The 27235-nt window shown below is 39.5% G+C and overlaps 1 protein-coding gene across 1 annotated transcript in view; it reads right to left on the bottom strand.

Moving 5' to 3' along the window:
* Positions 1–5299: 5299 nt before the first annotated feature.
* LOC138194447 (transmembrane protein 65-like) overlaps positions 5300–27235 on the bottom strand; it is a 38611-nt gene continuing 16675 nt past the window's right edge. The window contains exons 3-8 of the mRNA XM_069143195.1: positions 25818–25862; positions 21831–21898; positions 20876–20930; positions 15532–15574; positions 8146–8251; positions 5300–7399 (exon numbers count right to left, since the gene is read on the bottom strand). Of these exons, the coding sequence (XP_068999296.1) occupies positions 7250–7399; positions 8146–8251; positions 15532–15574; positions 20876–20930; positions 21831–21898; positions 25818–25862 (467 nt within the window). The 3' untranslated portion in view covers positions 5300–7249. The remainder of the gene's footprint in view (positions 7400–8145; positions 8252–15531; positions 15575–20875; positions 20931–21830; positions 21899–25817; positions 25863–27235) is intronic.

Raw genomic sequence — 27235 nt, 5'->3', positions numbered from 1 at the left:
TCAGCCAGTGGCTCTGACGCCAAGAAATTTTGGAAAACAGTAAAATCCATGGAAAACAAACTTGCTTCTCCGCATCTACCCACTTCTTTGATCTTTGATGACATTGTCGTTACTGATAAACAGCGCATGGCCACACAACTCAACCAACATTTCGTGAACTCGTCTAATTTCCTTGGTGCAGCTGCCCCTGTAACAGATTCACCTAACACCCCTATTTCATCACCCAGCGTTAACAGCTTCTCCCTTCAACCTGTTAAGGTTTCAGAAGTCCTGGATGAGCTCATTAAATTAGATTCAAACAAGTCAGCTGGATCTGATGGGCTTGACCCCGTGTTTTTAAAATCAGCGGCTCATATTATTGCTTCCCCTATTACAAGTCTGTTTAACCTATCATTTCATTTGTCTGTTTTCCCCCTTGACTGGAAATCGGCTACGATTCTTCCCCTCTTTAAAGGAGGCTCTGGCTCTGACCCGAACTGCTACAGGCCGATTTCCATCTTGCCCTGTTTGGCCAAAGTCTTAGAGAAACTGGTATATAAACAACTAATTCACTTCATTGATTTAAATCATATTTTGTCTGACCTGCAGTCTGGGTTTAGGAAAGGCCACGGATGTACCACCACTACACTAAAGGTCCTTGATGATGTCATCTCCGCCATGGACAACAAACAGACTTGTGTAGCTGCCTTTATAGATCTAGCCAAGGCTTTTGACTCGGTCAACCATAACATTCTCCTGCATAGACTTACCAGCATTGGCTTGTCCAGTAGATGTTGCAACTGGTTTGCTAGCTACTTGGCTGGTCGTGTCCAGCGGGTGAAGACCGAAAACATCATGTCTGAACCTCTTACCATCTCTAAAGGTGTGCCTCAAGGCTCCATCTTAGGCCCTATTTTGTTCTCCATTTATATTAACGATGTAGCCAAAGCTGCAGGAAATTCCAGGATTCATCTGTATGCTGATGATACCATCTTATATTCAGCTGGTCCTTCACTCCACTCTGCTGTATCCACTCTTCAACTAAGCCTCACCTCCATCCAACAGTCTTTCCACAACCTCCATCTGCTCCTCAACTCTAAAAAAACCAAATGTATGCTGTTTGACCGGAAAAACCTCATCATCCCCAGCCCCCCCAACATCTACAGTGCTGATGGCTCAGAGCTGGAGTTTGTCAGCTCCTACAAATACCTTGGCTTCTGGTTGGACTCATCTCTCTCATTTAATATACATATCAATAACCTTCTAGCTAAAGTCAAAGCTAGACTGGGTTTCCTGTATCGAAACAAGGCCTCCTTCACACACACTGCCAAACTCACCCTTGTGAAAATGACCATCCTTCCTCTATTTGACTACGGCGATATAATTTATAAAATGGCATCTAAGACCACCCTCAGAAAACTGGACACACTCCACCACTCAGCAATCCGTTTTGCCACAGGTGCCCCCTTCACCACCCACCACTGTGATCTCTACAGACTGGTGGACTGGCCCTCCCTTCACACCAGGCGGCTACAACACTGGCTGCTCTTGGTCTACAAATCCCTTTTGGGAATGACCCCTCGCTACCTCTCAAATCTTCTGCACATCTCGGACAGCAATCGCCATTTAAGATCAAGTGACTTCATTAGGCTCATCGTTCCAAAAGTCCGTACTGTGTTTGGTCATAACGCCTTTCATTTTGCCTCTGCAAATGACTGGAACTCACTTCAAAACACACTCAAACTAACAGCTCTCACCTCTCTCAACATGTTCAAACTAAAGCTGCAACAAATCATAGTTGACTGCTGTACCTGCTGACCAGCCCTTGCTTTTCTCTCTCTCTCTCCCCTCTCTCTTTCTCTCATTTTTATAAAGAAAATCCAGTAATCTGCCTTTCTCATTTTATTTATTTATTTTTATTACTTGTATTGTTTATTTTGGTACATAGTATTTATTCATTGACCCATGTTGTCTTTAGCCTTTTCCTCGTGTTTGTTATACTGTTTTGTATCTGTGCTGTTTGTGTCACTGTGTGGACTGTGCTGACAGGTCATCATTGTAAATGAGAATTGGTTCTCAATTGATTTTACCTGGTTAAATAAAGGTCATATATAAATGTTTCTCTTCTGGTAAAAATCCTGTTTAACAAATTAAAACCTAATTCATGAAATCGGAAGATTTGAAAGACACCTTATAAACACCCACAGGGGTTTTCACATAATCTGCCTAATTACACCCCCTGTCAGGATTGTGTGTGTACAACGTTGAATGTGTGTACATTTATTAATGGACTCTGCTATTGTCTGTTAAATTAGCCTATTTTTTTTTTAATCTTAATTGTACATAGAGTTTGGGGACCTTACATAGTTTACAGCGTCATCCAGCTGCAACCTCGAAAGACCTTGAATCAAGCAAAACTTTTTTACAGAAGTGGTTTACAAACCCAAGTCTCCATTGTAGCCAAGGGGAACTCTGCGGCGGATACAGAAAGGTTAGACCTTCTGCTATCATAAGAAAGGAATATCCAATGTATTTGATTTTGTCTGGAAAAAATATTTACTGGAAAACTAGGTGGCATATTACTAAGCAGTTTTAGATCCTACTTAGAAGACAGGGAGTACTTTACGCATCTGAGGGGACAAAAACAACATGCAAAGTTCCCCAAGGCTCCATTCTGGGGCCTCTTCTGTTCAATGTCTACTTTCTCCCACTAACTCAGATGATTTAAAACAACAAAATATGTTACCATAATTATGCAGATGGCACACACATTTACAAAACTGCATTACCAGTGGACTATATCGTATAAACTAAGTGCATGGAACAAATGAGTGATTGGATGTGCCAAAATTCTCCTCAATTAAACAGAGATAAAACTGAATAGCTACATTAAAACAATTAATGTCAGCCTACTATTGCCTGAAGAACATATCAAGGATTCAAGCAGGATTTGGAAAAACTTGTCCAAGTGTTTATCTTCAGTCAAGTTAAGGACTCTAATGCTGTGTTTAAAGGTCTCTAAAAAAAAAATTAAAAAAAAAAAATCGATCAAACAGCTGCAGCTGAAAGCAGATCCTATCACTACAGCTCTCATACTGTATCTTTACACCAATTTTCTGTCTTTCAAAGAATTGATTTCACAATACTTGTACTGCTGTTCCTTGATAAAGCACCGAATAGTTCAGGGCCAAAATAATTTCTTGATCTGCCACTACTTTAGAACCATCCAGACCCCCCAGGTTGTCTACAGGTCTGCTTTCTGTCCCCAGAGTCAAAACTAAACACGGGGAAGCAGCGTTCAGCTTTTATGGTCCACATAACTGATAACTGTATAAAACCTCCAGAGAGAGAACTGCTGGTCTGCTGCAACTCGCATCTTTTAAACCAAGTCTGAAGACGTTTCTGTTTGCCTGTGCCTTTTTATCAAATCAAATCATTGCTCATTTCGTGCACTGTAACTTTTACTCATTTATTTCTAAGCTTTACTGTTGATTCCAATCTGGTGCTTTAAAATTACGTCTTAATGTCTATAGATTTTGAATTTATTTTGAAATTTGAATTTACACGTAAAAAAGATTGAAAAAAAAAATGCGAGTTAAATCAATTTGACCTCAGACATAAACTAAAATTTAAGATCATAAAGGCTATTTTCTACTGGTTCCGTCTCCGACGCGGTGAATCGCCGACATAAAAGTCAACGCTTCGTTTCCCACCGCGGTCCTTCTCACCAGCGTCCCAGATCTATTTCTGACGGAAGCCGCTCGGAGACCGCGGCATACTCGAGTTGCTCTACTCGAGCGGCCGGGCAGGAAGTTTGTCGAGAAAACAAAATAAAACTCCGGGAAAATTTCCAACATAAAACACCCATGTACAAACTCTTGGTCGTAAAAAAAAGCAAAAAAAAACTTGACTACATCGCCGTCTACCCACGCAGTGAAATCGTTTCACAATAAATAGGAGGATTCATGTTTTTTAATGACTTAAACACTTTGTCTGTAAGGCTGCAGCACAAAGTAGGAAATTACAACAATAAACAAAGAAGGGACAAAAAAAAAACAACAACAACAAAAAAAATGCCGTTCAATAACTTTACCCGCGATAGGAGCACAGAAATCAAGAAAACGTGACCAAATGAGGAAGGAAGATCAACAAGACAAAACGCTCCGCGTCCGACACGCGGCCGGTGGACCACGAAGCTGCGCAGAGGACGGAACAGAGCCGCGTCGCGCACACGACGTGACCGACACGTCTTCAGTGGAAAATGCGGGTAACGTTGCAGAGAGAAGCTACTGGTAAAGTCCACACCAGGCCAGATGTTTACAGCTCGGTGGTAACTGTTTAATAAAAGAAGTTCAACATCACACACAAACGGGACTCCTTCACGCAACCGCCGTTTTTGTGTCTCCTGTAGGATTATAATAATGTTTGTATTATTTGAATTGTTCTCTTCTTTATACGTATGTACTCAGCGCGCAGACTGTCTACTGTGGAACAGAAAAAGTAAAAATGTATTTACTGAGCCTTGACAGATAGCAATAATGAACTATATCACAAACTGAAGCTATCTGTCACACATGATATTGCTGCTAAAACACAAGAGTACATGGGTTTTTAACCCATTATGGAGACTTTTCTTTTTCTCTGTGGATGTCTTGAAGAAAAAAAATGTACAATTATTGTGATATTTTTGTGACTGTTTTGAGTTTGAAGGTATTCTGAGAACACAATTACCAGAAGATATCAAATAGGTCATTACGTATGCATTCATTTGCCTGCAGAAATGCTGTATTTAACACACTATGGTAGCAGCCCATGAACAATAATTGAATGTACTATTTCAGTCATCTTTGTACAACAATTCAAGATGCTCTATTAATGCAGAGCTTTTGTGAGCCTGCTTGCCTTCCTTCCAATAACACAAGTAGTGCAAAGTGCATCTGAAGATAACAGCTCCCGTATTGCAGCGTTTTGACAATTAGATTAGACAATTAAGACAATTTGAACTCGCGGACTCCACTCTGCAGTTGCGAGGTCACGTGCCAGTAGAGGGCGCTGTTTGCTTATCTGCAAAGCATTTGCACAGCCACACAAAAACAGCCAATATTATTTTCATCTATTGATGTTCATCACGAGCTTTCTAAAAGGGAACACATGAGCTCACTTTGTGCTTTACTTAGACACCATGAAAATAAATAAAATCTTGTCTTTTGCATGTTAATCCAGCCTGAGTTATTTGTATTTAATCTTCAGTATGTCCTTTATTTATTTACCTCCAATGATTCACATCCGGCTGTAGTGCATAACCTTAGAACATACTCCATTTCTTTAATATTATTCTTACTTTTTATTAGCAGTGCATGCAAGGTGGAAATCAAGCAATCAGATCATAAATCCTAACTACATACATGTGTTCATTTCTTTGTACATTTTCTTCATTTTTATCACTCCTTACAAATCACCTGTTACCCACATAGTAAATAGCTAGAACAATTGTATACTGGGTAAGTCTCTTTTGTACGCGTGTCCAGAATAGGTTTAGTGCGTTTAATAATGGACCGTAACATAAAGCTGCAACATCCTTCCTGCTCTGAGAAAGCTGCTCAAAATATTCTCACAAAGTATGTGTTTTGTGCTGACGAGTAATTTCTATTCTTAACATTGTCCTTTGAGATAAAGAGAGTACACAGTGACAAGATACATGTAGTCTGAATATTATAACAAAAATAAATAAATTTTCTGGAAAAAAATTCTGCATTGTTTCCTTTCATTTAAACTTTTATACAGATTTGACACCATAAACAGTCTTCAGTGCGGCTGCTGAGATGAGAGGCCAATAAAACTAAAATCACCTTGCAGATTGCCTAGTTTGCATATCAAACAGAGAATAACTTAAATGAATAAAGAATGATTAAAGTTAGAAATTAAAGCTAGAGCGCTATCAGCCGCTAAAAGCTGAATACTCAACAGGTGACTATATTTGGGACTGTGGTAGCAGTTCTACTAGACAAAGAAAACAACAACCTCTTCTGCTTCTCTGCCAGTAGAGGGCAGTAGAAGAAGCATTATAACCGAGGTACAGGGGCAAATGTAGTTGTGAGTATGGGCAGTAACAGCTTTCTCACTGAAGTAAAGCAGGGCAACAATAATCTCATATCATGTCAAATAAAACTGAAAACTTCAGATCAGGAGCTATCTACCTGTGCAAGAGATGTTTTTGGCTCCAGGTATTTAATACAGAGCTGGAGGAGATTAATCGCAGAATATTAGAGGCAGAGGATCAGTGCAAATGGGACAAAGGTCTCAGGTGGGTCAGTGTTTATATTTCCAATGCATCTACCACAGCTATTCTCCATCACGTCATCCTCCGCCTCCATGCAGATCCTCTCTTATTCAAACTCCTCTGGGAGATCTGTTGTGAATTTGACTGCTTTGGCAGTGCATACGAGCATATATGTTACTTATAATTGAAAAAAAAAAAAAAAAAAAAAAATTAAAAGAAGCAGCTATTGTATTACATTAGACCGCCTGCAAATGACTGGTTGTCATGGTATGTGGATGAGTAAGGACTTTCTTAGACATTAAACTCATCCAATATTAGACATGCTTGCAAAATCCCTCAATTCATCAAAAACTGATTAGCAAATACAGAAAAGTTCTTTAAAGCATGTCTTTTAACACTGAATCGAGCTATTAGCTTTGTTCTTTGTTCAGTCTTCCTCTTTTATCTAGATTTCTGACGGAAAATAAAATAAGATGTTTTTCTGAATGAGCTCCAATAGTGTTTTGTTGTCTGGCACAAGTTGCAAAATTTGTTGTGATAATTTAGAGAGCGCTCAGAGTGCCAGTTACCTTTCCTGTTATCTAACTCTTCAGCTTCAAAGTTTTCTATTTGTTCCATTGAACGGACTCACAGCCGAGGGGACAAAGAGGCCACTGCAGTATGTGTTAGATAAATGAGTTTCAGCCAGTGTCGGTCAGTCAAGATGAGGTGAGGTTACGGTGCAATAGTTAGAAGCAGTCCAATCTTGTCTCTTCAAGAGATGACCGGTTTCCTGTGCTTCAGTTCAGAGTCTACCATCAAATATTATCTAAAATCCTCTTCAGAATACTTTTGATAGTTTGACTTGAGAGTCTTGCTAAGTGCCCGGTGATTAGTACGCATGAGCTTCACTGACATCTCCAAACACTCCAGTCCACGAGGCAAGACTCACATTAAGTCACGTATTCTAACGGATTCCAAATAGTATTTGTCTCCGGCACGTCGTGAGTTTCAGTTTTTGCTGCTCTCTGTTGGAGCGGGTGGTGACTGTGTTTTCTCCTTCACCTCCGTCTGGCCCGCTTTCTTCTTGTCGTCGTCCTTGAAGAAGAGAAGAGGAAACATACCGAGGATGCAGCCGATGCCCACGCCGATTGCTTTGCCCTGCGCACAGGAGGATGGAAGAAAGAGGGAAATCAGGACAAGAAAATCCACCACCTTACAAAGCAATCCACATGAAGACAAACTTCAGTGTTACAGCTCTGTCGTTATTAATTAAATAAGAGTCCTTCTGTATATTTGACACGTAAAAGACACAGATTTTCCTCTTTGGCCAGAGCTTTTAGATCAGTTTGGTGTAAATTCAGCAGTCAACAAGATGGCTTCATCATCATTTTATTGAATTAAATCTTTTAATGCCAGCACAAGCTGCAAAAAATTTGGAAACAAGCACTTTAAAAGTCTAAATACTGACACATGGATGTTTCATATTTTTGTTCACAAGGAGAGAAAAAAAAAAGTATTTCCTAACATGCTGGAACAGTTGGCGTGACCTTTAACGAATCCGCGAGGAGCCTATTCAAGAATGGACCAATCAATGAAGCTAATTACATTACACACCTCAGTAGTCATAGCATATTAAAGATCACTCAGGTCTAATTTTATTTCAGAGAGATTGAAAGGGCCACATCACAAACTTGTGTTTATGTTGTCCTGTCCTGGTTTGATGTTTAGGATTCCACAACGCAGTCAATATATCCCATGAAGTCACTGTGCTGCAGGTTCATTAATTTCCACTGTGAAATTATGTTGTGCAAGACCCGCATTGGGGTCCAATTAGACTAGAGGAGAGGCAGAGAGAGGTCTAAAGCAAAGTCTGAGTCAACAGCTGTGGCCTTTTTCATACCCACCATGTGAGAGCTGACTCTGGTCTGCCACATATCAGCCTGTTTTGGGCTCAAATCAGGAATCTGCATTCCCAACCGAGACGCCAAGGCCTCCACATAACCTGCTAGCCTGAAGAGAGGGCGAGACAAATGGACGGGAAAAAGAAGTAGAGTAAACTGGACAACTTTACTTTGTAATGTTTAATTCAGACATTTCAAATATCCAACAGCCTGAAAGTTCAAAGGATATATTGTTCACAACTTGTGAAATAAAACGACTTACTCAGACAAATATGGTGCACACAAACTCACATCATATCAAAATTATTTCTGTGAAGGCCTCAGGCTAATTCTGCAATTCATATCTCAATGTTTTCTTTGTTTGTTTTCCCATAATGGTCTCCTGTGAATGTTTTTCTCCATTACGTGTCATGATCCATTAATCCACGCATGGAACAACTCCTTCCTCACCCAGTGCAGAAAAGCAAACGACCAAAGTTATTGATCATAACGACAAAATTAATTGGCATTGATGTTCCAATCTGCGTCATGTTGCTGCCATCTGCCATTAACTCAGCAGGATGTCAAATCTGAGCTCCAATAACAGAAAGAGAAACACAAGGAGCCTCCTCTGAGTGTAAATTAAATCATTTCCAGCACTCTTCATGGCTTTACACAGATGACAGAACAAAGACTGCAGCAGATAGAGGAAGTCTTCAAAGAGACACTTATCAATCATCCAAAACTTTCTTTTAATTTATATTTCAATTCTTAAGCTTGAAGTTTTGCCTGAAGTGGAGCTGTGAATGATACTGTATGTAGATGAAAAATTCTGTCACAGAAAAAATAACTTAAAACACAACTTTTTTTTCTGTGCCTCATAGAACATAGATAACAGCTGTTGCAGCAGCTGCAGAGTTGAAAGAGAAAAAATATTAAAAGGAATTTGGCTTTAGGGAAGTCAACAGAAAATGGGTCATGTTTAAAAATATGTTAAACATGTCATAATGCCAAGATTTTACCCTCCAACAGCAGCTGATGATGAATGTAGACTGATTTTGAGTAAAATGCAATTTTCAACAGCATGCAAGTCTCATTTGTCTCTTGATTACAAATTTTTTAAACTCCTTCACTTTCTGCACACTTCATTGTGTTGTAGATTTAGTTTTACATCAATATATTCCCCCCTTAAATCTACCCTCAATAATCCATGACAAAACGACAAAGTGAAAACATGTCTTCTTAAAAATCGACATTGTGGTCCCTTTGCCTCCTTATTGCTTTAATTATGAATTGAACAGAGTTTAGGAAGACTCGCAACTGTGTGTATGAAGGTCCCACAATTCACACCACATGTCAGGACATAAACCGAGCCACAAAATCCCAGGTATCCTCTGTAAACCTAAATCTGGGCAAGAGTATAAACCATTTCTAAAGCTCTAGTGTTCCCAGGAGCACACTGCCCTTAGTAATTTTAAAATTGAAGACATTTATTACCACCAGGACTCCTCATAGTGTCAGTAATCGTTACTGAACAAGAAGGTCTTTAGTCAGGGAGCTGATTAAGAACCAAATAACAGAGCTTCACAAGTGGAGAGAACCTGCCTGAAGGACGACCGCCTCAGCAGAACTCTATCAATCAGACCTTTATGGCAGAGCAGCTACACTCTGAGTAAAAGACACAGGACAGCCTAATGCCAACGCTAAATTGCATTTCAGAGACTCTGAGAGCGAAGGAAAGAAGGAGGAAACTGATTCCATAGTCATTCCATGTGACCAGTCCTAGGCTACCAGAGCACAGACACACAGTGCAGGGGAAACAGTTCGAATGTGAGAAAAAAGGTGAAGGTAATATGTTGACTCAGAGACTGGCTGTAATAAATCCTCACTTCACTGCACACACAAATAAGCTGCAGCTGGGGCTGTGGAGTTAGGTGAGCGATAAGTGGCACATAGCATATTTGAGAAAAAGATAGGCAAGCAGAGGAAGACTCTGTGTGTGTGTGTGTGTGTGTGTGTGTGTGTGTGTGTGTGTGTGTGTGTGTGTGTGTGTGATGGAAGCCCACAGTTTTTCATCACAGGAATAGGACAGGTTCTTCAATGTTCTTATCATGACAGATGATGAGCTACTGAGCCAATAAATCCAAAGTGATCATGAGGACAATAATTACTACTCTGGCAGATGAGTCTCTAGTTTCATGGTTAGATGAATTTATGTATGCATTCTGGCTCTATTCTGCTCATAAAATTAAGATAAAATTGAAGTAAGTGAGACATAAATGATGGAAGTCAGCGTACTACTTTGGTTAAATTGTTTTGTTTTCTCTCTGCTTTCATTAAATGCAAATTCATCACCAATCCAAATATTAACTCTGTTTATCCAAAGCTTTTAGAGTCATCTGGTACATGCCTCCATTGCAAAACAACACAGATGTTAAATTCAGTTGAAATATTTCACATACTTGCAATGGCAGAAGGCAAAATAACTCCCGCATCAGAAAACAAAATACTGAAATGATGAAATCCACTGAAAGCAGAGGGATCTAGCTGAGGCCTGGGACCAGCCATCAACATGAGACACTACGTTCACTGTGTGAGAGGCAGATATCAATCTAAAACACGAGCTGGCCACATCACAGGCGATAAAAACTCGGTTGAAATCTTTTATCAAATGGAAAATTCCATCTGAAGGAACTGAAGCCATTCACATTCATGAGGTTTCTCAGTTTGTGTTTTCTTTCTGGAAAAACTTAGGAATCTGTCAGCTTTCGAAAAGCATTTCCATAAAACTTAGCTACATGGAGAGTAGTGCTACGTTTAGCAGGAATTAGCATCAAAATCAATGAGAAAGTTCCACTCAAAGGAACAAAGATGGAATTATGGTTAATGGCACAGTTTAATACGGCGTGTTTCAAAGTGGGTGGGTGAGAATTAGAGAGTGATTATAGAGACAATCGTTCAGCATGATAAACTCTGATTCAGCCAAACTTTAAACAAGCATCCACTGAGCTGAGGCCTCGCTGAGCAAAACACTTAGTCATTGCTGGTCTGTAACAAATACTGAGCTCTTAAAGTGAGAGTTCCCCTACGGAGATTAATGAAATGTTACGCTGTTGTTAATTCTGAAAAACCTTTGAGGAAAAAACAGAGACATTTCAGTCAGTCATCCAATCATTCATTGCCTCTTTTTATAATACAAAGTCATGCAATAGGATTCAATTTATCCCAGCATGCAGTTGGTGTAATTAATACAGATACAATATCACAAAGCCCAATGACACAGCACACAGTGTGTAATGTAAATCACAGGAAGCTGAGGTAACCCACATGGTTCCATTTTCCTATAAATCGCTGTATCACGGCGAAGCGTGTAATAGACACGCCCATCCACAAAACCAGCTGCGCCTGGTGCTGTATCAGCGTGAGAATGACACACTTTGCGTTAGTGGACAGGTGTGTCTAACACACGCTTTGTTGTGATATGGGGTTGCACAGGGTGTCGTGTCAGAGTCAAGAATGCGGCTGGACATCCAAACTGGGTCTCCCTACTTTGTATCCCCTGCAGCTCAGTCACGGAAAGTTTTGTCCTGTTTTCCAGGCTGACTGTAATAATGTCTCAGTGGCGGCCTCGTCTGCCCCAGAAAACCACTGATGCATTGTGTCTATAAGAAATGTGGACAGCAGACGAGGATAAACTGAGCAGCAGCATCAGTAATAACTGGCTTAATGGTCAGGATGACTCATGAGCTAAACGGTCTTCAGCGAGAAATGATGCATATTCGCCCGAGTATGAACTTACACATGATAAAATATGCACACACTAACGCATATGTGGATGTGGTTGCACAGACTGTTCAGCACAGATCAAACTCACACACAGCAGAGCTCAGTCACTGTCTCTTAAATGAGGAAAGCAGACGCTGAGTGGGAGGATTTACAAACAATCACTGCAACGTAGTGACTACATTACTGACTAAAGGGACTCTTGAGGAACATGCTGGGGTGACGGCCACATCTATTTGCGCTGTTCGATTAAATGACTGAGAAAATTAAGCTTTCACAGAAAAGCAGGATGACGATAGCTAAGAGCTCCGGAGGATCAGCAGATGTACACAAACAGGGCCTCAGTCTGTATCCTACTGTACTAATTGTTCCTGTTCTCACCTGTGTTTCCTCCCTCTTCATCAACTCTCAGCACAGAAGCAGAAATCAAATAAATGCTCTGCAGCAACTAGGAAATAGACACTGTTTGACTGCAATGAAATCTGGCTTCAATTTATTATTATACTTTTGATTTAATGTTTAAAATGATAATGACATGGTTACAGCTGTCTTTGACCTGTAGGTGTATACAATTATGAGTCCCAGCGTATCTGAAAACATCCAAAGGAATAGAAATTACAAGTGATGGAGGCAACCTGTTTGACAAGTGATTCTCCTGAAAAGGTTTCAGAGGGAAGGCCAACCACTGAAATCCAAGAATTGTGTAGAAAAGGTGGAAATCCACCAAATGGTTTACACTGACAAAAACTACAGTATATATTTACAAAATATATAGAGCATACTTATCTCCTCTGTGCTCCAACAAGTGGAATGTAAAATTACACCAACACATGCGCAAGACAGCTGTATGAAAACAAAATCGAGCCACTCTGACAGACAAACAGTGAATTTCTTGGAGCCTTTCCAGCAAATAGAAACTGAAGGAAGCTGAGGTTCGCACTGAACTCATTAGCGGGCTTTTAATCCATCTCTGGGGCTTTCCATTTGGCTCGTGTACGCAGGTGGAAACAACAGTAAAGAAACATCTTCGCATCCAAAAATTGGGTCTCTTTATCTTCATCCATGTGAACTGCAGTGTGATATGTTGAAAGTGGGAGTGTAATCTGAGCCAGTCAAAGGAAACAACCTTTAAAATACAGAAAAATACAGGTACACCTAGAGGCTCATATTCAGGCACTTTGCCATTTGCTGTAAAGTAAATAACAGCAAAGAGTACTGAACATATCAAAGCTGCAACACAGTGCATTAATCAGGTAGTCAGTCAACAGAAAGTCTTTATTATGTATTTATTGTCAATGTATTTGTCTGTGTGTGCAAAAAAGCCAAAAAGTGGCATCATCTTACTGCATCAAATTTAAATAATATCTGGTTTATTCATTTATAGAATCATAAACGGAGGATTTCATCATCATCAATTAATGTTGGGCTTTAAGAAACCGTGACGGACATTTTTCTGTATTCTTATTTTATAATTTGATCAATTGAAAGATTAATCATGAAAGTAATCAGCAGATTATTCAACAGTGGATATATTAAAGGGGTTAAAGCCCTTTTGTCCACGTCAGTTAAATCTAAAGGCACAGGAATTCAACTTGTTTTAACTAAGCCATGCAGTTAGTATTTTATAAAAGCTTATGGAATAAATAGTGTCTAACCAGCTATTTACTAATAAAGTGGTTTACTTAAAACTAACTGGAAAACTGCAACAAGTCAATAAACAAGGCTCTGTGATCTCCTCATCTGTCAGCCTCCGAATCAGAGCTCAACCACCACCTCAGAGAGAAGTCTTAAGGGCCTCAGCTCTCAACTGCCACTGAAGTGCCACCGACTCGTGGCGTAGTTTAGAGTCCAGGGTATATACGTGTGCACTTAAAGCCTTTTCTGTTTGAAACAAACATAAGCTATAATGCAAATGTTGCAGCGAAGGACACCTGCGGGAGCGCCACTGAGACTCCGACATCCTTCACCCTCAAAAGAGGAAATCTATCAAAATAATAAAAAGGAAAACCTTCTTGTCTGGTCCAATCGAGTCTCACCTTGACAAACTGGCGACAAGGGCTCAATTTTCCAACAATGATTGAGTGGCAATCATGAACGCACACACACAGAAGAAAAACTGTGTATGTCCACTGAGAGTGTTTACCTGGCCAGCAACAACTCGACTGATCCATCACACTGAAGCACTGCAAAGAAAACAGCATGTTCCACTTTCTCAGAGTGCCTTCCAAGTCTCCATCTCTATATGATTTCTATTTTAATGAAAGAGTAGTAATTTATTTAACCACCAAATTCAGCCAACAGACTGTAGATGGTGATGAAGATTTAAAGCTTACGGTTGGTTAAGATAATGAAGCAGGCGAGGAAGCTGATTGAAGTCTGGTGCCAAAAGGAGGCTCTGAAGTGAATAACAGTCATCAATCAGCTGACTGAACTTTGTAACACATCACAATCACCTGAAAACATGCAGGACATCAGCTTCAAGTTGTCCTACAGCATTACTTGTTCACTGATCAAATTTGATCACCTGGTGTAAACAACTTTGACAGACAGTCTGTCCTGAGAGTCACTGTTTGCATTCACTTTTACTTCAATTCCATTCACCTTCTTTAGATTACATTTTGTAGGAAGGTTTAAACAAAATGCCTCTCAATGGTTTTGTTTTTCTTTGTTTCCATCAGTGGAAACAAGATTAAAAAAAAATTACTGTTTACTACTATAAAATGTTCAGTCTGTTTTACAACAGAGTTATTATAACCTGAATAATATTATGTGAAATCACAATAACATCGTACTGTGTATCAAGTATGGTGATAATATTGTACTGTGGAGCCTCTGGTGATTCCCACCCCTAATAGTATTGCATAAATTGTAAATTACCCTAAAGACATGACAGGTTGCCAAAATGTGTTTGATCAGGCTGACCAGACTGAGACTGCTTACAGACCATAAATAAATAATGCTGGGCAAACTCTTTTTGACTTCCCCATTTATCCTGTTCAGACTGTTGAGATCTGATCAAAGCACACTGCCTAAATTAGTCTTTTCTGATTCATGGCAGCTTCCCTTTTCATGCTTCACACAGCCGCGGTCTTGTTTCCTTTGGGACTCAGATCTCTGGTGGCTGTACTCCTCTTTCTCCCTCGCCGCTCACGCTTATCTTCCTCTGGGCTAAATTCAGTAATTAACATTCAATACTGAGCAAATTAATGACTTAGTCTTCCCTACACGACAGTGGAAATGGGATGCAAACCTTTACTTTCATAAGGTCATTTAAAAAGAGCCTCTGTTTATTAGAATGTGAGTGTATCTGAGTGGAAAAAAAACACAGCCGGAGTAATATCCTAAAATGGGATGTACACTTTTATATTCTTCTCGTTTTTTCTTAACATTTTGTCATATAAGTAAATGAAGAAAGGTATTAATACTAAAGTACACTGAACTGTTTAAACACCTGTCCTCATGATTTGCAGAAACTCTATGAATACCAATTAGCCCTGTGTGTGTGTGTGTGTGTGTGTGTGTGTGTGTGTGTGTGTGTGTGTGTGTGTGTGTGTGTGTGTGTGTGTGTGTGTGTGTGTGTGTGTGTGTGTGTGTGCGCGTGTGTGTGTGTATGTGTGAAATTCTTACCCCAGTCCTGCCAGATCAGATACCAGGTTGCCAAGGGCTGCAGCTGCAGAAAATGTGTGAATAAAAAGAGACATGATTACAAAAGGGATTTGGAAAAGAGAGGTTTGTGCTGAACACCACCAAAAGGCACAGGTGTTTTTTTGTCATGTGAAAGAAAAAAAAAGACGACACTTTTTTCCGCCTGCCACTATCTGAGTGGTCTGATATGAATTGGAGTCCTCTTCCAGCAGATAGTGTGGTATCCTTCATATTAACCGACTACTAAATCTAGTACAATGAATATTAATACACCTACGTTTCACAATTGTAATGGATGACAGAGAAGAACCCGACAAGTGGGATAATAGTCGTAATTATTTGTGTTAACCTTTTATGTGTAATTTGTCTCATGCATCGTGACAATTAAAAACAATATTTACTGAAAAACAACTGGTGAGAAATCTGAGAAACTGAATTTGGGTGAAGTGTAACTACAGTTCACTGAAAACACTGACACCTCGTGCGTCCTCTTCTAACTGAAACAACTTTAAGAAAGAATGTATCTCTAACTGAGGGTGAGCTGGAGGTCAGGACCTGGAGATATACCAGCACTTCAATTATCCTCATTCACCTTCCTCTTCTTTACTTTGGTGCTTGAGGATATTACTTCATAGTACTGGGGTGGTCACTTGCAAGAGAGCAAGACACAGCATGTTTGGACTAGTAACAATTGGAAATGAACCATAAATTGTAAAATCCATGTAGAAATATAAAAGACAACACAGAGCAAATATGTGAAGGTATTTTTGTGTGTTTATTATGCAAGCAAAAAAAACAAAAACAGTTCTAATAGCAAATTTATTGCACTGCAATACAAAAAAAAAAAATCAGTTTGTAAGTAAAAAATATATGAACTGAGAATTAAATGATTTGCGTTGCAAACAAATTTGCTCTTACAGTTTTGTTAGTTTAGGTCACAGAATTGAGAATTTTGCTTATGAAACAGGACTTTTTGGCTGCAAATTGAAAACTTTTGCAGTTGGATGTAGTGGAGATGGGAGTTTTTATTGGTGGATTGACTCAGACCCACATAGTATGGCTGCTGTAACACAAATCTGCCACATCCAACTCAACTCGTTTTTGATTTGAGAGCAAAGATTTCAACTTGCAGCCAAAAAGTCTAGTTTCATAAGTAAAATTCTTAATTCTAAAAACTAACAAAATGTAAGAGCAAATTTGTTTTCAATACAAATAATTTAATTCTCAGTTTATATATCTTTATTTACAAACTAGATTTTTAACTGCAGCGCGAGAAATTTGCTCTTAAAACTGTTTTTTTTTCTTGCATAACAAAGACAGAAATACCTTCATACAAATATGGGTCAGTATTTTTTTTCCACAGGATATGATGGATGACCGCAGTGCATTCTGGACTCATTAAAGATGCAGATGCACCACAAAAGGGCACATCGCTGTTGACTTGCTTCCTGAGTCTAATAACATCACGGGAATAATTAGAGCAGCGGAGCGGCACTTCACAAAGAGGCCAAGGAGAATGTGGGAATGCTGAAATAACTAATGAAACAGGAGCAGGGAGACCCAAGTGTCATTATCCCTGAACATTTCCTGGTCTCGGCCACTAGGTGGAGCAGTGCTGGTGATTAGAGGACCATGAGCTTGGAGAAGTTCATCTAATCTGCTTGTTGTGTTTCTTGAGTGTTACTGCAGCAGTGGCTCCGAGGAGTGGAAATAAAATCTGTGCTTGGCTTGTGTTCTCTCAGTTGTCCATGACCCTGAGTTCAGAGAATTGCTGCAGCAGCACAGAAGTCCTCAGGGGGGGTAGACACAAACCAACCAGCAGTACCATCACCGCTAAGGCACAAACTTCATCTAACTCTGGCAGGAGGTCTAAAGGGCTTCCATCCGATCTCTAAAATGCTGGAGAAACAAGGTTGCAAAGAATACATAATGTGCCCACAGAAGCATCCAAAATGCCATCACACATCTGAACAAGCTCCCCCACATGACCCACATTTAGCAGCAGAGAGGAGTTCAGATAAGACTAACGAGCTGCAGCCTTATCATGGATGTCAGTGTGTGATGTACTCTGGTTCTCAGCCTCTGACCCTGACCGCACTGAAGAGACACTCACTTCCCTGCTGGAGCAAAGCATCATTATTACTAAGATGGTTTGTCTGTATTTGGTTCAAATCAAGCATCTTGGTCTGTTGCTCTGCGAGAAAGCTCTTAGAATGTCATCAAGATTTCAGAGTGGAAGGAACAAGACGGGCAACTGGAAGAAAAGTTTGCAAGTTTCTAATTCCTGACCAAGCAGTCAGTGCCAAAACACACAGAGCAGATTTGGGTGTTTGGCAATTTTCAGCAGAAATGTGTGCACTGGACAGCATCCCAGTCTGACTGTAGGGCAGTGAATAAGATGTGCAAAATATGCTCTTCCTGAAGAGAAACAAGCCGTAAATGTTAATATGATTCAGGTGAGACTGAAGATGAAATAAAATGTCATGTTTCATTGTTAATTATATTTTGACAATTTAACTTTATTAAATTAAATTTAAATTTATGCACTCAAAATAGTGAGTGTTAGTGCACAAGTACACCATTTGGAACACAGCATGTGAGTCTGTGGGGGTGGACATTGGGATTGGGCCACTGAGTGGCTGCCGGGTGGGATAGATTAGGGATGTGAGAGCAGGTGAGGTGGGTGTGAAAGGAAGGAGACTAGTCATAGGGGGAAAGAGAGACACTGGAGACCTTTGGTGGGTGGAGGGAGTGACACTGGGAACAACTGAATAATTGAAAAGCAGATGACTAAGGCTTTGACAGAGTGACTATTCTGCATGTGATAGTTGGAGCTGTGCAAAGGCTTCAAGTACAGCAGGAGAAGTGTCAAATCTGGTAAAGCCTGGAAATATTTAATCTGTCTGATGTCTTAACGCAATATGTTTTTAAGCTCCTAAAAGTTAGGAGATGAATTAAAAACAGGGTAAAGCAATAAAACACTGAGAATGGAATAAATCTGATGTTGTAACTCGTGTGGACCCGGGGCAGGCAGCCGTCTCTGCAGAACATGGAGATTTTGGAACTCAATCACCTTAGTAGTAATCTTTAATGGGTATAATCCTATTTGAGAGTTTTCGCACCATTAACTTGGTTTAAATTACGTAATTAGGCCAAATCAGCAGTGAAACATTTACAGCCTCAATCTTCATTGAGCAAGCTGAGACACATGTGCCTCCCAGAAAATGACTGGTGGTCTTGACTACAGACTTGGCACTAGTGCTAAATCACTCCGGACTGGGTTAGATAGCTGCAGCCTCTTGATTTGCACTCTTCAGGATGTCCCCATTCTGGCAGGAAAGAGTAAATGGAGTCTGAGTGATAGAAAGTGGTTTGGAGCCCTGCTTGAGGAAAGAACAGAAGTTTTTCTGTCTGCTTCTCTTCTCTCGGTGGATGTGTGGGCTCCTGTGTAGCTGTACAGTTTTTTCCAAACCACTAATTTAAGGACGGTATCTGCAGCTTCGGCTCGCGGTGAAACCTGGATTCTAAAATATCGCCGTACAAAGATAACAAGCTCTGCCTGTCAAAGTACGAGTAGCCTGTCTAAAAATGAATTTTACACTTTCTGCTGGAGTTTGCGACCTGATCAACCTTTTCTCTATAAATCCCACCATGCCTGAAATTGCTCTTTCGTTTTAATCAAAATCTCAATCATCCATTTTTCGTGAAGTTTTCAGAGAAAATGAGCAAATGCATATTTAGACTGAAAAACTGGTTGGAGGTATAAATCTATCGAAGATGGTTTGACAAAATATAAAAGTGAAAATTCAAATGCCTCTTCTCTAACCCTGATACATCAATGTCTCTTTGCTTTAATCTGAAACGGTCAAGTGTTTCTCATCCTGTCATATCTCGGGAATAGAGAACGCTTCAGGCCTCTGGCTCCTCTGCTCTCTTTCAACATCAGCTTTAACTCCTCTGAGTCTTTCAGACAGATCAGTTTCCTCAGTCTGTTTGATGTTTAAGGACTCAAGCTAAAAACGACAACCACAAAAAAAACCTGCTGTCACCATCAGCGGTAATCAGAAGAGGAAAGGTAAAAGTGTCAGGAAGAGTAGAAATGGGAATGTCCGTTGCCTTCAAACTCCTCTTTTTCCCTTTTGTTTCTGAACACCACTGACAACAACCAAGCAAAAGGAGCTCGCCTTAACGAAGTGGAAAAGAAAGTCATTCTGATTACTAGATGTACAGTATTAGCCTCGTTCATTCAAATACTGACTGAGTGATGGGGATGATTCTGGTTACAGGATTTGCCAAGATATTCCCATATTCTGCCATTTGTTCATGTTTCTCCTGCCGTCACTGTATATGAAGACAGATTTCATACTAGACCAGAGTCTAACATCAGTGAGCTCCTCCTCTCAAAGCTCCTGCGTGCATTGAGCCGGTGGAAATGTCAGCATAGTGTATCTTTGAGATACACTGAATAGAAGCAAGTGATAACATTAAAATGCAAATGTAACTCTTTGAGCTGAATGGATATTACTACGCCCATTCAGTCTTCGAGAGAAGAGTATTACCATATTTATGAAATTTTCATCATCTAGGCCAGTCTCTCTTCCTCTGCTCTTTCCTCACTTTATTGTTACCATGATTATCATATTTTTAATTAGTGTCACAGCAGTGGCCATATTGTGAGTTTATAATGAAACTCCATAACGAGTTAGTGTATTCTGTCAACACTGACACTGACGATGCCTTTTTGTATTTTTTTTTAATTTATTTTTTTTTCTATTTTGGGAATTGGGAGTCTGGCATCATTTAGCATGTCTTCACTCTAATTAGGATGAAGAAAGGAAGCAATATGTCCAGTCTGGGTCACTAAAATTAATTTCTGATATTAAACTTAGTCTGGGAGTAAATACTGTCAAATATACCTTCAACGTTTTCCCCAAAACCTCCTAATAAATAAAAGGATTCAGTTATTTTGACTTTTTAGGTGCATGCACATATACTGGAAACACATACAGTAGATTGCATGAGACAGATGCCAAGTCAAATTGAAAAAATAAAAGTCTGTACTTCATGTCAAAACAATCATGTAGCACATATTAAGAAGCAGAATTCACTAAATTTGCTTTGCAGCATTAACCATTAAACATGGATGTTTCTTTTGTTGTCAGTGTAGGTACAGTATCTCTACCAAAGTGCAATAATCCTCAATTAAAGTTTTGTTATTCCAAAAACTACAGAGAATTGATATAATGAATACCATCTACAACTATAAAACAAAAATCAAGGATGTTTTCAAAAAAAAGTTCAAATTCAGATCATGAGCTTCTCTGACCTGCCATAGTTGAAATCCCGAGGACCACGCCGATGGATAACTCAATCTGTGTGCCCTGCAGAAAACACACACAGACACATCTTAGTTTAAAAAAGCAAAATAGCTTGCAGGGAAATAAATTAATTTAGTTTGCTGCAAGTTCTTCTATGGGTTATGACACATAACAGTATCTGTTCAAAGAGATGTTCAAAGAGAAGTACAAAAATGACCTGTTTATTGGAGTTAATCTTCAAATCTTTTGTGCCTTGTTGTCGCGGTAACAGCTAAGCAGTGGCTGACAATGTATAACCCGCAATACCATTAAGTCCACAGTAATATTTTGTCTCATTAGAATGGCGGCAGCTCTCTCTGCTCTTTACTGCCCAACTCAAAGGTCATATCCATCCCAAAGCTATTCAACTTGTCAATTGTAGCCTCAGTCTATATATAACCTTTAAAAAAATTACATTTTAGGACAGAAGCTTTCAGTCTTTTGGTTTATGGTTCCCTGTCTTTAGTGTAGACTGAATGGACAGTGACCTGGGTCCTTCATGGTAAAGTAGTTACCTTCAGTCTCTAGACAGAAAGAATATGTGGACAGCTCTGAAAAACTCACAGACAGACCTTTGGGTTTACATTTCATTATTTTGCTCTCCAAGGATTTCTTTGAACCACTTCACAAAGACTTAATAAAGAGTAGCATGGTTTTGGCAAAGAAAAAAGTGAAAAGACAGAGAAGAGGACACGGAGAAACAAAGATAAAAGAGACGGCAAAATGAGAGAAAATAACATAATAACAAATAATAATCGAGCAAACAATTTTACTTTCTCGTTCTCCCTCTTTGCTTCCATCAGCAGTGAGTATATAACATTTTCTTTGTGTACAATGCTCCGTGCTGAAATCAAACTCCTAACATCAGAGCGTTCATATCCCCACAGAACTGCAGGGGACCACAGCAGTGAGGCTAACACTTACAGCAAGAATCATGATGCAGTTGTCGAGGAATCCAAACCCAACGAAGGGGAGAGCATTGTGCAGCAGAACTGGAAAATAAACAGAAAAGAACAAATCACCAACAGACAAAATAAACAGTATACAGATCATTAATAAACAACAATTCATCACAGATAATTGAGCTTTGCAGAGCAGAACTTCAACAAAAGAAGCACAAACACGAGTATGAGCACATTACGCTCGACACAAGCTCCTCTGGGACAAGAGAAATGAATTATATGACGCCGCTGTTGTTGGAGATGACATAAATATTGATTAATAATGAACACAACTCAAGTTATTCATTCATATATGTTTTTAGTGATGCAAGGGCCACAAGATGAAGAACACAATTTCCAATTTCCTTAACTTGTAAGCTCAGTATGACGTAAAACAGTAAAAGTTAGTAAACATGACATAAAATATGAAACTAAGAACTGATTTCATATTAGAGTTTTACAGTGCCAAGTGAAATTCAGTTAAAGTAATGAATATTAGTAAATCATAGTACCATAAGTAAGGCGGTAAGTTATCTTGTTTTTGTACAAAGTCAAGGCCACTGGTGCAATTACCACCTCGCAGCCCGGAAGCAGCAAAATTTGATCTTCAAAATAAAAAAGTAAAGAGCATCATTAATATCAAGCAACCCCATTTGAAGTGATACATTAATGTGATTGTGCCTTGACACACAGATGCGGTGTGTGTGTGTGTGTGTGTGTGTGTGTGTGTGTGTGTGTGTGTGTGTGTGTGTGTGTGTGTGTGTGAGTGAGAGTGATTGTTTTAATAATACAGACAGTTTGATGAACTGGTGGTGCTGTGAAAGTGAACTTTAAAAAGTCACCCACTGCCCCAGGAAAGTTTATTCTATTAGAAGTTCAGGCAAAGTTCATTTTAGTTTAAGTAACAGACCTGCAGAACAAGTTCATGCTTGAAGCAGTCAGCGATCACCGCAACAGTAGAAGCCCTAATTCTGCTGCAGCTCTCCTTCAGCACATGGTGGACTTTCAATCCTGCTGTGTGAGCCTCAACACACAAAACACCTACTCACTCCACTCTTGAACACACCACACACCACACCAGAGGCAATGTCGATGGTCAAATGTGAGCTGAAATGGAACCACAAGAGCACTCCATCTCTCAGAGCACAGACTTACAGAATGAAATGCTGTTTTTTTTGTTTTTTTTCTCAACAGAGGTAAAAACCAAAACATGTCAATAAAAAGCTCAACAATTGGTAAACACTTTGTGTCTGATCTCTCTAGTATGCTTTCATATACTGGAAAGCATCACTGACAAGTGCATGACTAGAACCGTAAACTCTGAAACTGTGCAACCAGCTATTACAACAGGGAACACCAGTATCCACACATGTTTACATTATAAGTACCCATTATCTCCACAGCCATTTCAGGGTACGTTAACATGTTTTAAAGCCGTTGAGGACCAAATGTCTTTCATTGTTTTAAACCAAATATGGCACAGGTCAGAGAGAGACGTTTAAAATCTAGTCCTCTGGCTATGTAAGTTCTAATTACTGCAGTTTCTCTGGTGGTAAATAAAATGAAGCTGTTATTGTTTGGGGGAACATTTGGCAGTGCTGGTGGGGACATTTTTATTAAAAAAAAATTTGAGGGAAATTAGGACTTTCTTTTCCGCTACGATGATATGAACTGATTTCAGTCAACTTGAGCTTTCCCGAGTACCACCATCAGGCTTAACTTCTCTCAGTATTCCTGACTCCCGACCATGCCTCATCTCCCTCGCCTCAGTCCCTGCTCACTCACTACAGCTGGAGACCTCTTTGAACATGCCCACCTCTGCACCACTCTGCTCATTACCATATTTTTTAATCTGGACTACATTTCGAGGCTCCTCTTATCCCTTTATCCAATCATTCTGCTATGTCTTGTATTTAACACCTTTAACTGCTTCCCTGCCTCCATAGTGCGTCTGTATTTGGGTTCAACAGCTGAGCCCTTAACAGGGTTTCACATGTCATCCTAAGAGTTTCACATAGGTAACTGTATGTGTTTCACATGGGAATATACAAATTTCACGTACAATCCCATGGGTTTCGCATGAGATTTGAAGGACTTCACATAATAATCCCATGGGTTTCACATGGGAATCTAAATGGGCTTCACACATTAAAATGTTACAAAACAATTTTTTTTTCCCATGGGAAATATACGTTTCACATGGCACAGGTCAGAGAGGGATGTTTAAAATCTAGTCCTCTGGCCATGTAAGTTCTAATTACTGCAGTTTCTCTTAAATATTTCACGTTTTCAACATGTTTTCAGATTTCAAGTTTAACATGTACAAAATCAAATGTGTATCTGGTCACGTGCAAAAAACACATGAAATTCACGTGTTTCTTTCGTCAGCGGGAGCACTAAAAAGTGGAGTCTAAAAATTGTTGCGGAGTTATTTCTCATATTTTAAGTGTCAAACTCAAGTGGTGTAAGTTTATGTGTTTATTTATCTTTTTGAGTATTCACATTAACTAATATCTATGAAATTTATTGTAGTAAAATAATAAACCAGAGATGAGACAATTTCTTTGGTATACTTCAGCATTTCCATCCGCTCAATTTTGCCTAGAAGAAGCTTAAGGATTTCCTCATCATGCATTAGTCATCACATCAATTATTTCATGATATTCAGGTCATGGTGTTATGGTTCAAGTACTGAATAGATTCTATTCTTACTGTGATGAAAAAAAACAAAGATAAAGATAAGGTTTTCCAAAGATAAACAACTCCTGTAACTCCAAATGGGGAAAAGTGAGGTAACAATGTGCACACAACACAAGGACTAGCTGTGTTGATGGAAATAATGATGACAACTGTGTGTGACACTGTTGCTTCAGGCAAAGGAGTCAGTGTTTCCCTTTAAGTTTCACTCAACTGTGTTATCTTTACTGAGGAGCCAAAGCAAGAAAAACTGCATTTCTGCACAACATGAAAACAGCAGAACTCTAGAGGAGAGGACACGTTTCTCACATGAAGTCTTCTGCTTTTGCTCATTGTCACAACGACCTCTCTCTTAAATATACACCGTGAGAAAGACGGACATATAGACCAGCAGAGGATGATATGAATCACATCAGGTTAACCAGCAGGCTTTCCAACCTCTCAGCAGAAAGAGAGGGCATGAGGAAGCTGAGGTCATATCGCTAACTGAGCGCCACAGAGTGAGGAACGCCTGCACGAACATTTAGGTGCGCATGTGCAGGTGGATTACATGACCTTCCGTGTGTGAGAAAAACAGCTCTGTACTGAACCTCATTAGGTTGGTACCTACGACAAACTCACATCAAAAGATCTCCAGACAGCAAGGAAACGAAATATCCAACCATGTTATCATAATCTAGATTGTGAATTAGATTATATCTTCCTGCTTTATTATTAAAGCAGGAATTGTATTGTATATGTTATTTTAAACGAACATGTATTGACATTTTTCTTATCTTTGCTTTTCTCTGTATTTAGCTAAATATGAAGTGCTTTGTGTCACTAAGTAACATGACTATACATTTACAGTTTGTCATATTTGCACATCTTCCTCTATTATCAACACTCAGATTCAGATTTGAATGATTTTTATTACTCATATAATCCTCGGCTTGTTTGAGACATCGGGGATGTTAGACAGGTCGACATACAGTACAGATTTTCCTTTGGGGAGAGTCTGGAAACAACACATTAGCGAACCACAAGATCCTACTAATTAATGTTAATTATGACAGGTCGTCATTAATCGTCCTGCTTGATTGATGGTTAAATGAGGGATGTAATTCCAGTTTGCAAGATTGCTTAATAAGCATTAATAAGATTAATAAGCAACTCTCAAATACAAACTGTATTTCATCATGTACTCATGATGTGCATGAAGAAAAAGGATAACATATACACGGAACACATCAAAGTGTTGAATCTGCGAAGAGTAAAACAAAATACTTCTTACCATATCTGTACTGGGCTGCAGTTGGTGGAGCAATTACCAGCTGCCCTGAAAGAGAACCGAAAAAATTATTATAAAAGCATCTGAATCCCCACTGGCCTGAAATATTATGGAGGGGAAAAGTCAGAATAAATGTCAGACATTTAAATGGCAAAGCCTTTCAATCAGAACTTTTCAACAGAGAGAAAAACAAAAGAAGGAAAAGGGCGGAAACAAAGGGAGAATTTTTTTGCAACTTGACAGGAGAGATGAAAGGGAGTCAGAGTAGGGGGTGAGGAAGAGGAGGAAACAACATCTCCCTCGGTGCCACTGCCCCTGAGACAAAAAGGATGAGGACAAAAGTGACGTCAAATGATAATTCTGCTGTCAATCAGGCTTCAGAGGAGGCTTGCCAGCACACTGATTATACTGTATGTGGAGTGTGTGTGTGTGTGTGTGTGTGTGTGTGTGTGTGTGTGTGAGTAAGTGAGTGACAGAGAGAGACAGCGGGAGAGAGTGAGTGTGTGTGTGTGTGTGTGTGTGTGTGTGGGCAAACAGGTACACAGAGAAGACGATAGAAGGTGTGAGATACGTTTGTTGCCTTCATAGCAACAGATTTTAAGTGATAACATCCGACACGACCTGGATAGAAAAACAATTACTTTACTGAGACATAATTACATTTTAGATACGCTGTGACACTAATGTTAAATAGAAACTGAAGTTAAATATCTGTAACCTCCATCTGGGATGAGAGATTGCAGAATAAAATAAGTGTCAGGTTGGATTTGTCACATTCACATAACAGCAACTGAACTGTCAAGTAACACAACGACCTGCTGTAAAACCAGAGATAATTACATTGGTTTTAAAGCTGAACACACAAGACAAGATCATTTCCTTTGCCGTTTCTGTGAAATTGGATTGATGGCCAAAAGGTCAGTGGAAATGTCCGACCACATAATGAAGTCTGTACCATCACTTCCAGGTGTTACTGCACCACTGCACGGTTTAACCAGGCAGGAGCAGGGTTCATTTACTAGTGACGAAGGTGACTGATTTCCCAACAGTCTGTTTGAATGACTGATACACCTGAGATACAACAATGCACTCCCTCATACATCATCTCTACTGGCCCCGTTTCAAATTGGATGAGAGAGCAAATGACAAAATTCTAATTTGTTTTCGGGAATAAAAAACTACTACTCTTGAGAATCAAGTCCGGTAAACGCTCAGGTGTTTAAAATAATGCTTTTTTTTTTTTTTTTTTTCTTACATCTTCAATACAGCATGGATTAAGCAATTTATGTTGGGAGCAGATCCAGCTTATCAATGTAAAATTCAAACATCGCAAAAACATCTGTTGCTTTCCTTTATCCCGTCTGTTTTTCATTACCGATTTCCACCTCTGTGCTTCTTCCTGTCCTCTCAGGACTCGGTGT

Source organism: Embiotoca jacksoni, unplaced genomic scaffold, assembly GCF_022577435.1.
Source record: "Embiotoca jacksoni isolate LCO1_2020_lvr unplaced genomic scaffold, fEmbJac1.0.p SCAF_11, whole genome shotgun sequence".
NCBI lineage: Eukaryota > Metazoa > Chordata > Actinopteri > Embiotocidae > Embiotoca > Embiotoca jacksoni.
Note: the sequence above shows the minus strand (reverse complement) of the source record. Positions and strands in the feature narration are given on the sequence as shown.